The sequence below is a fragment of the Rhinolophus sinicus genome, linkage group LG15, assembly GCF_036562045.2.
Source record: "Rhinolophus sinicus isolate RSC01 linkage group LG15, ASM3656204v1, whole genome shotgun sequence".
Taxonomy (NCBI): Eukaryota; Metazoa; Chordata; class Mammalia; order Chiroptera; family Rhinolophidae; genus Rhinolophus; species Rhinolophus sinicus.
This window is the reverse complement of record NC_133764.1, coordinates 46556349-46569183: the sequence shown is the minus strand read 5'-3', so window position 1 is coordinate 46569183 and position 12835 is coordinate 46556349. Positions and strand designations below refer to the sequence as shown.

Sequence of the window (12835 nt, the reverse complement as noted above, 5' to 3'; positions counted from 1 at the left end):
ACATAAAAATAACCTGAGAGGTTAATAAGTAAACAGTACCAATGTAAAAGGAATCATGGCATATATAGTCTGAGGAAATAAAAATCCAAAAGCTACAGTGAGAAATGAGGATCTTACTAATATCAGAGAAACACCTGCTATATAAATACCCATATTCCAGATGAACAGTTAAGTCTTATAACTATTCTTGCTTGGTATAAGAATAAAGGAGAATTTTATTGGTCAAGTTTCAGTTGGGAATAAACAGCACAGGGATGACTGGCTTTTTAATATCTACAAAAAGTCCAAAGTGGTGATTCAGATCTTGGAACACAAGTATATCAGGATTAAATCACCTGTGTAAAATCAACTTATGTGTTATTTGATCTGTGAAGACCAAAGAACTGGTTCTTTCTTCTTTCTGCCCACTGAATTTCCATGACTGGACATTTTCATTTGTGAAGTTTATTAGAACATTCAGTATACTTCCAGACTTCCCCATAATAATACAAACAGTCCCAGAAGGTCAAATCTTACTACAATAAAGATTACCATAGCCAAAATCTCTCTGTAACAAGAGCTCCCAAATTTCAGTAAAAAGCTTATGTATTTCAAGCCACATGGAATATATCAAAATTCTAGTGCGGTAAATTTCTTTGGAACTACCAGATTTGTAGTTACTACCAACTCGTGTACTAATATCCTATCCATTTCTTTAAGATACATAATCTTTCTGTAAGAAAGAAACGCCTAAAAACTGACGTGAAAGCTAAAATGCTGTCAGTGATAAATTCAAAGGTAAAAGACTTTACTTGCTAGAATGTGAGATGTGAGTGTAACACCTCTGAGGATCCTACAGAATATAGGAAATTTGTAAGATTCTGATAAAAGACAAGACACATTCAAAGACCGTATTTTCTATATCAAAATTTAGGATATATGACCTGACAGTGATGCGAACTACTTAAAATTAGGACTGTCCTTGCAAGTGTGGGATATACATGGTCACTATAGACATAGGGGATTCAGGAAGACAGAAGAGTTAAGAGCAAAAACTAGAAGGCACACCTTTAAAGAGGCTCTATAGGGCAACATGCTGGGGACTCAGCAAAGAAGATTGCTGAGTCAAAGTAGAATAAATATATCTAAATCTATTCCTTGTTTTTAAAAAAACATAAAGCAATAAAACCTCTTATCAACCATAATACTACTACTCAAGGATGCCTCTCCATTTGGGACTTGGCCATTTGTAGTTCCTTTAAAGGATATATTATTTTGAATTTCTCATCTCCTAGGCCTAGGGGGAGGTTTAGGGTCACTACATGGCTACCAGCACTTACTCTGGAGGATCCATTTTGCTGAGGTCGACATCTTTAAGGAAGTCACTCTGTAGGGTCTGCTCAGCTGTACAACGTTTGCTAGGATCTAGTGTCAGCATGTGGTCCAGTAAATCAAGTGCTGCTGAAGGAATGCTGTGGAAAGAAGAGAAAGAACAAGTTCACAACGATCCCATAGTTCTTAAACCTGTAACCTTGTGTCAAAGGTTTCTGAATTTCCAGCTCCACGTAGAACTGTGGAGAAGGGGTTGGAAGCTGGCTAAATAAGCAAGCAGATTTGATTCTACATAAGGTTTATGAAGTGTAATAATGCAGGTAGAAAACATGAAGCCAGCAGTTATGTTCTCTTTTTGTCTTGGGAAGATCAAGAGCACTATGAGGAAATTTACATATTGATCAAAATAAAATGGTTTTCCATGAGAAAAGAAAAAACTGCAAAGGGCTGTGACAATACTCATACACTGTTCAAAAATAAAATGTTTTCCTATGGTGCACTGACATAATAAATTGGGATAATACTAATTCCCTAGGCCAGGAAAAAGTGAAGTCCAAACACAAGCCAAACACAGAAAACAGATGTATGTTTTTGCCAAACTCACAAAGAAAATTCTTCTCGTAGACGCCTTCTATATTGCTTCTTCGGTTTCATGGTATTGAAGTATGGCAGCTTGATAACATCAGGCCACACAGCTGGACAAGGGCTACCACAGAGTCGACTGAAAACAAAGCAAAAAGCAAGAACAAGGAAGTAAGTGAGTCAGCATCCTGAATTCTGGAGACTCTAGAAGCAGAAATGATTACCTCCTGAGGTCTGGGGGATCTTGGCTTATTAAATTAGAGGGCATGAAGAAAGGTAAAAATCTGACTTCACTGCTTTAAGGACAGAAAGAGTAGGGCAGAAAGAACTGGTTACAAGTTAGTGAAGAGAAAATACCGGCACAATAGTCCAAATTATCCACATACATGGTTTTGTAAAACATATATATATTTTTTGACTATTAAAGAAGTTTATTTAACAAAAAAGTTCAACATGAAAATGTACATGACCCGAATTTTATATTGTAGTAAATACAACAGGAGCTGTGGTGAGGGGACATGTGGAAGCAGTTGATTTCTCTGGTGAAGAAAGCCATTCTTTTCTTTATACTCATTCCAAGGCTTCTAACATGATGATACTATTTCCTTGAATTACCACCATTCCAATATTGTTTTGTTGCCCACTAGCTGCCATCACCACACATTCATCTATCAAAAGATTCATAAAAGGATCAAATCCCTGCAATATTCCGTGGACATGTCTGCCACCACGTAATTTCAATAAGTCTTGTCCATAAATTTTTTTCAACTTGGGAGGGTGAGCTTTGCTCATGGTGCCTACTCAGTGAGCTCAAAGATGCCTCCAAATGGAATTTGTGGCCTCCCTCACCACATATTTTTAATCTTCCACAGAGGTTTTTGTTACCAATTTTGTTCTGTTCAGTTAGTGTTAATATCAAAGGGCTGAGCTGGTCCTATAATGCCCCTATAGGAAAAATTGGCAGAAGAGAGTTTAAGACTGAAAATTTTGATACAAAATTGAGTTTACTATATAACAAGGAGTTATATACCATCTTTTAAAAAGTCTACATTAGCCTGCTACATGCTTTACTTTAATCTTACTGAAAAAAACAACACCACAAAAAACCCGTAACAACAAAAACCCAAATTCCACCCTAACCCCAGACCTTCCTAAAGTCCTCTATTATAGGTCCTATTTTATAATTATCTGTTTACACACTGTACTACTTACTAAACTCTGAGCTCTTTGAAGGCAGGGACCTATCTTATTTCTGAACCCTAAAGTTTAACAGAGAAAGGAATTTGTTACAAAACAGGCTCAATAAATGTTTGCTGAATACATCTGAGCTCGACCTAACCTAAGAATGATATAGCTACCCTGAAAATGGCATGATTTTTTTATGAATAAAAAATATGCAAAGACCTAAAAAGTAGGTAGAACAGAACTTCGTTAAACATATATATAGCCCATGACAAAATAGATGGTAAACCTGATTGAATGTAAAGAAACTTACTTGGACATAAGGAGCATAAAATCATTTAGTAGAATGACTGAAAAGTGTTAGAAATTAGGGGATGAGATTATCACACCTGGGCACTCAGAGCACATGCACAGCTGTACCTGATCAGTTCTAGCTGAGCCAGTTCCAGATTGGCTTGAAAAATAGGCTTCTTTGTGAACAGTTCCCCAAGGATGCATCTAGAAAGAGTAAAATTGAGAGGTCAGAAGAGAAATCCCTGGAGCCTATTTCAAGTGTGTCTCAATAAACTTTTATAGTATTATCAGGCTGCATCTAATATATACCATGTTGTAAATTAGCCCAAAACTGCGGTGTTTGAGTTTCACAAAAGAAAATGTTTCTTGCAGTGAAAATAGACAGTATAAAGGGTTTAAATTTGCCAGTACATCAAACTTTTCCCACCTATAAAGGAGAGTCTATATATAAGCAGAAAAAGGGAGTCAAAAGACCTTTTCCATCAATTCCATTGTAAATTAAGGAAATAACAAAAGACTGAAAAACCCACACTTCAATTTTACAAGGATGCTCAGTAGTTCCTATAAAGAGAATATTAGCTTTCTCATTTATCTGCTCTGTAGAAGTGCACTATACTATAGCCCTCTTGGCACCGTAGTTGTAAAAAAAAAAAAAAAGTTTATTGTCATCAGCCAAGATCAGTTTCAATAGGATTTTCAGATACACTATGTTAAACACCTTTACCATTTTGAAAAGGCCTTTCAAAACTATATTGATGTATTTACATAGTTTCCAAATTTCTCTCCACAAATTAATTACAAAAGGGAAACTAGTAACTATTTAGTGGGAGGAAAAAACCACCACCTCAACCAAGTGACCAAAATTAACATCACCAATAAGAGGCAAACGGGGTTGATGTTAAGTACAAATGTGATACCTTGAAAAGAACACTTATGAAGTATTCCAGACAAAAATTCATAACCTGAACCTATTTAGTAATTGGTCTGTATTTTTCAAAAATGAAAATGCCATGAAGGACAAAGAAAGGCTAAGGAACTGTTTCAGGTTAAAGAATGGCAACTAAATATAATATATGATACTGGGTTGAATCCTTTATCAGGTAAGGTATTATTTCCAGGACATTATTAGGGTACTGACAAAATAAGAATATGATACACTATTAAATAAAAATAGTGTATCAATGTTAAATTTCCTGAATTTGATAATTGTACTGTGCTTATTTAAGAAAATATCTTTGTTCTTAAGAAATGTACATTAAATATTAAGAGGGAAAGGAGCATGATATATACAACTACTTTCAACTAGTTTTGGAAAAAAATATAGTATATTTATAAACACACACATTTTACTCTATGTATAAATTGTATGTTGTATGATATATACACACACAAATATACATATATGAATATAAAAGCAAATGTGGCAAGATGTTAAAAATGAGTAACTCTACCGTGAATGAATCTCAAAATAATTATGCTGAGTAAAAGATGCAAGAGGGAAAAAAGCATATACTGTATGATTACATTTATATAAAATTCTAGAAATGGAAATCAATCAATAGTAGGGTTTCCAGGCGGGAATTCTGGCCCGTTCTCAGGAATTTTTTTCTGCTTTCCGGTTCCTGAATCCTGAGAAAGGTTGGTTGGGAAATTGGGAAAATTGGCTCCTTGAACCCACGTGGTTGGTAGTATCGGCCAACACTTTGTGGAAACAATTCATCGTGGAGAACAGGAAACAGTTTATATCTCAGGATTCAGGAATGGGAAAGCGAAAAAAAATTCCTGAGAATGGGCGGGAATTCGCATCTGGAAACCCTTTATCAATAGTGATAGAAAGCAGAATAGTGACTGCCTGAGAATGGGATGGTGTGGACAGAAGAAAGTACAAAGGAGCACACGGAAATTTTTGGAGATGATAGAATCTTGGTTGTGGTGATGGTTTTCACTGGTGTATACAACATGTACACTTTAAATATGTATTCGATATCTCAAAAGGTTAAAATAGTGAATCTAGATAAAGGCTATACTAAAGTTCTTTGTACTATTCTAGTAATTTTTCTGTACATTTGAAATTATTTCAAAATAAACTTAAAAACAAATGAAAAAATTATATGAATATTTTACACTTTTTTATTGTGTGAAATATTTCATTTTTTAAGAAGAGGGGAAAGAAAAAAATGGATCTCTTCTCTAGCCTGTGCTTTCAAACGAAATTTATTCATAAATACGCACAAAACCAATGTTTAGTTTCACTTTGAAATTATTTTGCTTGACGAAATTTGAGAAAGCAAAACAGTCCTAGCTCTTAGTTATTATTAGCACCTTTCTATTAACATTTGTTAATCTCAAATGACAAATTCTTCTAACATTCTCTCAAACCTTCTCCAGAGATTAGAAAAAAGTAAAAATAAAATTTAATTGTTTCCAATATTAACTGCCAAATCAAATTCCAAATACAGTGCTGTCACAACTGGTAAAATAAGAGACCAAAAAAAAAAAAAAGAAAGAAAAAAGTTGGGCTTTCAGACTCTAGGTATAATTTGTTATAACAGTCTTTCTAGCTTCTTCCCTGATGTTCAAAACTGAACTGCTCCAGCAATTCTCTGAAAAGAACTTCCTACAAAAATATCTTCAGAGACTACCATGGATCACCAAAGTAGTAAGTTCACATCAGAAGTCAAATAAAATCTCAATTCAATGAGTCACTGGTCTTTAAAGAAAACCTACTTTTCTATAATTTTAATTTCCAATTGTGTGTGTGGTGCTTTTTTTTGGTTTTTTTTTTAGATTTCAGTCTGCTGGTGGGGCAGATATTGTTATGTAATCAACACTTTGCTACTGCACTAAGGTGGCAGGTTGCAGAGACTGAATTAATAGAGCTATGAACTTTCCCTGTACATTTTAATGGGGCGTTAACTTGAGAGCCTAGTTGTGACAATTTAAATGCTAACACTGTTGAAAAGCAAATAGTCCAGAACACAAACACGCCCAGCTTGAGTCAGTAAAATTTAACTAAAGCTATACTTGAGTTGGGTAGGCTACCACAGAAAGTATGCTCTTTTCCCTCACTCTTTTGAATTTTGAAATAAAACCCCACAGTGCTCCTTTTAAAGAATGACATTAATAGAGGAAAAGAATGGGGAGGAAAATGATATACTCCACTGGCAAGTACGTATGTCAGAATTCTAAAGCATGGAGCCCAAGGACAGTGTATTACACATAAATCATACAGCATTAAGAAACAATTAATGAACATGGCCCACTAAAAATGCTCCTTACAAAAATTGTAAATATCATTTTCCACTAAAAGGAACTAAGAGTCTTTAGAGAAATGGCTGATACCAGTTCTGGGGCAGAAAATGAACAGGATAAGCCTGGAACCAGAAAACAAGGAAGGCAATCCAAGACTACTATGGTTTTATCAAAAGGATTCAAGAATTAACCTAAATAAACTCCTACTGGCCAAAGACTGGAAAGTTTGAACAGGAATTAATCATAATCGATTAAAACACATCAAATATATCCATGAGTTCATAATGAAACTAAAAAACAAACCCCAAAACTCCTCTCTTTGGTCCTCTTTGGAGAATGTTAGGAAACCACCTCATTATCTTGAAAACTGGTAAATAACGTGAAAGAATTAAACCTTTATCCCTACTTTTTCCATATCACTTGTACCTACAGTTAGCCAAATAGGTAAGTTATTTTTATTCTAGGAAGGAATGATATAATTAGAATGTCACCATCACAAAACAACCACAAATGAATTAATGGATGTGGATCATTAATAGCTGATAACATTTCAAAAAGAGAGAATTAAATATTATGTAAAGTGGTGTGTGTATGTGTAAATCTGCCCTGATAGGGGTATTTTATCAGACATTGTTTAGAATTGCCTGTATAAGGTGATAATAAAAAGCAGACTAATTAGTAATGAATTATTTTGTTTTTAAATTCTTTTACAGATAATGTACCCAGTTATTGCCTGTACTCTAGGCAGAGGCTTTCACTGCTTCCCACACCCAACTTTGATGTATTATTGACTATATAATCTGTCAGAAGTACTCAAAACCACCTGTAAAGTAGTTTCAGAGTCAGTGGGCGATTGGGAATCAAACCTGAATTCACCTACAATTTACAGGAAATAAAAGGGATAAAAAAGCATGCTAAAAAAACATCACGAGGATGCAATTAGCAAAATCCAGACTGTGGGAAACTCTATAGGACAAATGACACTGTTTCTTCTAAGGAAATTATAAGGGGACCCAAGAGAGATGGAGGGATAATCCATAATTAAAAGACTTGAGATAATCAACTGCAATCTATGGACCTTATTTGAACGTATTTGGATTCCAATTTAAACTGTGTTAAAAGAGAAAAGACAATTGATGGAACATTAAAAAAGTGTCTCTGATATTAAGAAATATTCAGATTTCTCTGAAATGTGCCTAAAACTTTATCCCCATCCTTTTGAACTTAAAGAAAAGCTGCAAAAGGTCAACGTACAGAGAAAACAGTGTACAAATTCAACAATATGTTGAGTTACAAACAAAAGAAATGAAGGGAGCCTTACCCACAGCTCCAAACATCAATGGCTGGTGTGTAACGCTCCTCTCCTAGCAGAAGTTCTGGAGGTCGGTACCACAGAGTAATGACTTTGTTTGTATAAGGGCGACTGAAATATAAAAAATAATCATGACATACCCGTAAATGGCTTCTGATGCAAAATACTTGTACACTTGAATACAAACAGAAATATCTACCAATTAAAGATGGGATTATCAAAACAGCTCCACAGCAACCTAATAGTTCAAAAGTAAACTGGACAGAAGTAGGAAATGAAGAAATAACTTCCATTCCAATTTGGGTTGATTTATTTCAATCTAAGGCTAATTCAGGAATTTAGATAGAATTTACTGTCTACAATCTAGGTGGTAACACATTTAGAAAATCAGAGAACTCTGACAGTTATTGCATCTTATAGGACACTACGGTTTCCAAGAATAAAAAAGGATTCTTTCCTATTTTCCACATGTAATTTTGATGAATGCCTCACCTCTCTTCAGAGTTATAGAGTCGAGCAAGTCCAAAATCTGCTAGTTTGATTTGCCCACTGTAAAACAAAAATAATTATTTTCATAAGTAACAGCGGCAACCTCCAAATTATACCTAAAAAGTGCTAATTTATGAGTTAAAGGAACTGCAAAAATGAATTTTAACCTCTGTTCTCTTAGTTCTATTAATGATCACTCTCCCAGAGTAAGCCTCTTTTGACTACTCCAATTTACAAAGCCTTAGGGTTTTTTGGGTTTTTTTTTTTGACAACTACTGTATTTTGTATTTGACTCAACTAAATATTTATTTCATTTCTTGGCAAACAACAGTAGCTAGAACCTGCAAGACTAAATACTTATTGTTGGGGAAGAAAGAAAGGAGCTGTTCTAGATTAAGAGAGATTTACAATGTGATATAGAGATGATGTATTATAGAACTGTTCACTTGAAACCTATGTAATTTTACTATTGTCACCCCAATAAATTTAATTTAAAAATTAAATTAAAATTTAAAAATTAAAAAAAAAAGATTTAAGAGGCCTATCAACAAATCCAATTCATAATCCTTGACTGATTCTGGTTTGAACAAACTAGGTATGTATGAAAGACATTTTTGACAACTGAAAAAATGTAACATATGGACTGAGTGATAGAAGATAGTAGGTAACAATTAATTTTGTTGGGAGTATTTAGGGGCAAATGTAATGATGTCTGTAATTTACTTTAACTCAAGCAGAAAAATTAAAAGGAAGCAAATATAGTAAAATGTTAATTGTGTATGTATTAATTATTAATTATATTATCTCAATTTTTGTTATGAAAATTTTGATTTTTTAAAAAAGTAAACAATGTGGCTATTAACAGATTTTTTTCAAATAGGGAACATAGCTTTGATCTGAGCAAACAATTATTATGATGAATGAGGCCCCTTCTACTAACCCACTGCCATCACTTCTTATACCAGGATATATAACTATTGCCTTAGAGAGGTCTCAAACTTTAATATGAAATAAAAATCACCTGGAAAACTTGTTAAACATTTCCTGGACCCCATTCCCAGAGGTGCTGAATCACTAAGGTCACAGCCCATAAATCTGAATTTCTAACAAACCACAGGTGATGCCAAAGCTGCTGGTCTGAGAACCATACTTCAAGAGCCACTCCCTCCAAGGGATCACACCCATGTTTCACTCTCAGTATTCTGTCTTGACAGTGCTGTCAAGTAATATTTTAATAAACTGCAACACAAAATGTTGGGAAACTATTTAAAAACCATTTATTAACAATTTTAGATTAATCATATTTATCTAAATTCTTATGTAGCCTATTTATTTACATTTACATCTTGTATTTACATCTCTTGGGGAGTGAAATGCCAACTCACTCTTTTTTAAGGAATTGGGGATATCGCAGGTGCGTGATAGCTCAGATCAGGCAGAAAAATAAGATAGAAAAAAAGAGGTTATGCTAGGAGGTGCTCCTCAAAATATTAGCAATGGGACACAATAGTAAAACAAGGTAACTACTACAGGCATAACTTGTTTTATTACGTTTTGCTTCATTACACTTTTTCAGCATGGAGGCAAGATCCCCCAACAGCAAAAAAAATTAGGACTCAATGAAGGCTCAGATAATGGTTAGCATTTTTTAGCAACAAAATATTTTTAAATTAAGGTATGTACATCATTTTTTTTAACGCTGTTGCACTCAATAGACTACAGTATAGTGTCAACATAACTTTTATGTGCGCTGGGGAACCAAATTTGTGTCTTGCTTTATTGTGATATTTGCTTTATTGCGGTGGTCTGGAACCGAACTCGCAATATCTCTGAGGTATGCCTGTAACAACAAAATTTTACATGAAATCAATCCTTACCATTCCTAGTGAAGATTATGGGCATCTTACCTACTTTCCTCAAATATCATTACCTTTTTTTTTTAATGTGAAATAACAGAATGTATAATGCAAATAGAACCATTTAAAATTGTACTGTCCAATGCATTTTCTGCCTCAAAGGATTGCAGAAAGTTAGACATCGAAAATATCATTACATTTTAAAGTTCAATTTATAAGCAAATTCTGAGAAAAGCAAAAAGTAAAACAGTAGCTGACTTGAGCCTTATAGAGACAAAAAGGGTTTCTCAAATTTCTTGGCATCTCTCTTACTCTGAGAGCCTGAGGTGATCCAAGATTCAAGGCATACAGTAGGACTCAAAGTTAAAATGGCAACAAATATATATATAGTTAAAGGAAATTCGGCTAGACTTAAACATCACCAGCACCTAGCAAATTTTGTAATCCATCCCCTCCCCCTCTCACTCTCAGTAAATGACCTTCATTGAAAGCAGAAATTATCAGGTGAGAGTTACTTAACATCCTCTTTCACCTGTAAATTTTTTGCATCTATAACCTCCCTTCCTTCTTTTCCTTCAATTACAGAAGAAGTGTGTCAATCTCTTCTTGTTCGAGGACAATCAACACCTACAAGTGTGGCTATTGCCTCCTGTGGCCTTGATCCTATCTCTAGAACCTTGTTCCTTTAAATTATTTTGATTCTTTCCTGAATCTTCAATGTCTCCCTCTCTATTGATTTTCTTTTCCCGTAGTATTTAAATATGCTCAAACCTCTGCATCCTTAAATAAAAAATAAAAACAGAAAAATTAAAAAAAAATTAAAGACACACCTACCATCACCTTCCTACTGTGCTACCCACCCAATTAGCCCACACTGTCACCACTGACCTTTCAATTTTCATATTCTCTTATTAGATCTTATACTCTGTCTGCATCATCTTACATCTATGATCAATCACTTCTTAAACTTGCCTATTTTGCATTTATGATTTATTTTCTTCTACTTTCTCTGACCATCTCTTTGAATTCCATCTTGACATCTTTTCTATGCTTGACAACTCCTGAATCCATACCGCTAATTTGGAACTCCCGTGTGACCATATGCCTATTAGGTATCACTAACCTGGATATGCAAGACATATCCAAAAGGGATTTACTCTTCACCCCACCCATCCTGCTCTTCTTTCTGTAATCCTTATATTGACCATAGTGCCACCCACCTAGCAAGTTTCTCATCAGAAATCTGTGAGGTATCTTAAAGCACTTTCTTTTATTCCCTACCATTCACTTCGTCACCAAAGTTTATTGATCTACCCAGTCCATCCTGTCCATCTCTATCAGCAATGTCTTGGCTAGTTCAAGCACATATTAATTAGTGTTCTTAATCTTAATAGGTCTCCTTGCCTCCAGTCTATACCCCATATAGTGACCATTTAGTGACTTTTCTGAAACAGACTAATTGTGTCTCCTCTACCTAAAATGATTTGATCTCATTTATACTTGTATAATTAAGATATAATGAACATCATGGAGCCCAACCCTACTCTCCTCTCCCTCATCACCTCAGGACTTCTTACCATTCTCTCTAGGCCATCTCACCCAGAAGTCTCTGTGTAGACAGAACTAAATGGGAAAGAGCAGAGGCTTGATGGATCAGACTAGATCATGAGACTCCTGCATCCTGCTTAGCTCCCTGAATATGGGAAGTCAGGGACAGAAAGAGGCTTGACCCACCAGAAAGGACACCAAGCAGGAATGCAGTTACTTCCTGGCCTGAGACATCCCCCACAGAGGAGCAAAAGGACCAGAAAAATGTATATTAATACTATAATCCAGAAAGCTATAGTCCAGAAAGCTATATTAAATGTATATAAATATTACAGTCCAGGACTTAATGATAGCCATCATTAAATTCTAGAAGACTTATTACTATGGATGTAGATTAACCACACCCAGCTTTAATGAGAATTGTCGGTCAAAGAGATAGCAACAGAAAGGAATAATCTCCTAATATCAAGTTCCGTCTCATAAAGATATTTACGTACAAATATATACATTTTATGTATTTTTAAATTTAAAATGAACTAATTTTTAATTTAAAAACAAAGACTTAACCAAGCCAATACCCTTTAATGGCTGCCACATATAAAGTTTAAGTTCCTTAGTGACATATACAAGATCCTTAAATTGGCTCCTTGCAACTGTCTGGTTTCACCATTCTTGCCCTAGCAATAATGACTATTTACATTTTCCAGACATACTATTTTCACATTTATGTGCTTTTCGCTATGCAATATCTTTTGCCTAGAAACTTAACCCTCAGTTGTAAGTCTTTCTGGTAAATTCCTATTCATTCCTCAAGACCGCATCTTCCCAGGTGCTCCCAAATTCAAGGCAAAAAAATGGGCTTAATAAATGTTCACTGAATTGAGCAATTTATTTGTTTAGCTACCCTACTAAACTCTGAGCTCTCCAGTGGCCAACCATGCCATGTGGAACTTTTAGTGCTAAAACTAAGACAGTCCTGGGCAACCCTGGATGGTTGGTCACCACAATC

At 34.8% G+C, this 12835-nt stretch overlaps 1 protein-coding gene and 1 pseudogene across 15 annotated transcripts in view; both read right to left on the bottom strand.

Moving 5' to 3' along the window:
- CDK12 (cyclin dependent kinase 12) overlaps window positions 1–12835 on the bottom strand; it is a 74623-nt gene that overhangs the window by 42803 nt on the left and 18985 nt on the right. For all 15 annotated transcript variants that reach the window (XM_074320428.1, XM_074320421.1, XM_074320423.1 and 12 more), the window contains exons 7-11: window positions 8426–8482; window positions 7943–8044; window positions 3496–3573; window positions 1916–2032; window positions 1320–1451 (exon numbers count right to left, since the gene is read on the bottom strand). In XM_074320428.1, coding sequence (XP_074176529.1) covers window positions 1320–1451; window positions 1916–2032; window positions 3496–3573; window positions 7943–8044; window positions 8426–8482 — 486 coding nt within the window. The remainder of the gene's footprint in view (window positions 1–1319; window positions 1452–1915; window positions 2033–3495; window positions 3574–7942; window positions 8045–8425; window positions 8483–12835) is intronic.
- LOC109455831 (small nuclear ribonucleoprotein G) lies at window positions 2039–3488 on the bottom strand (annotated as a pseudogene).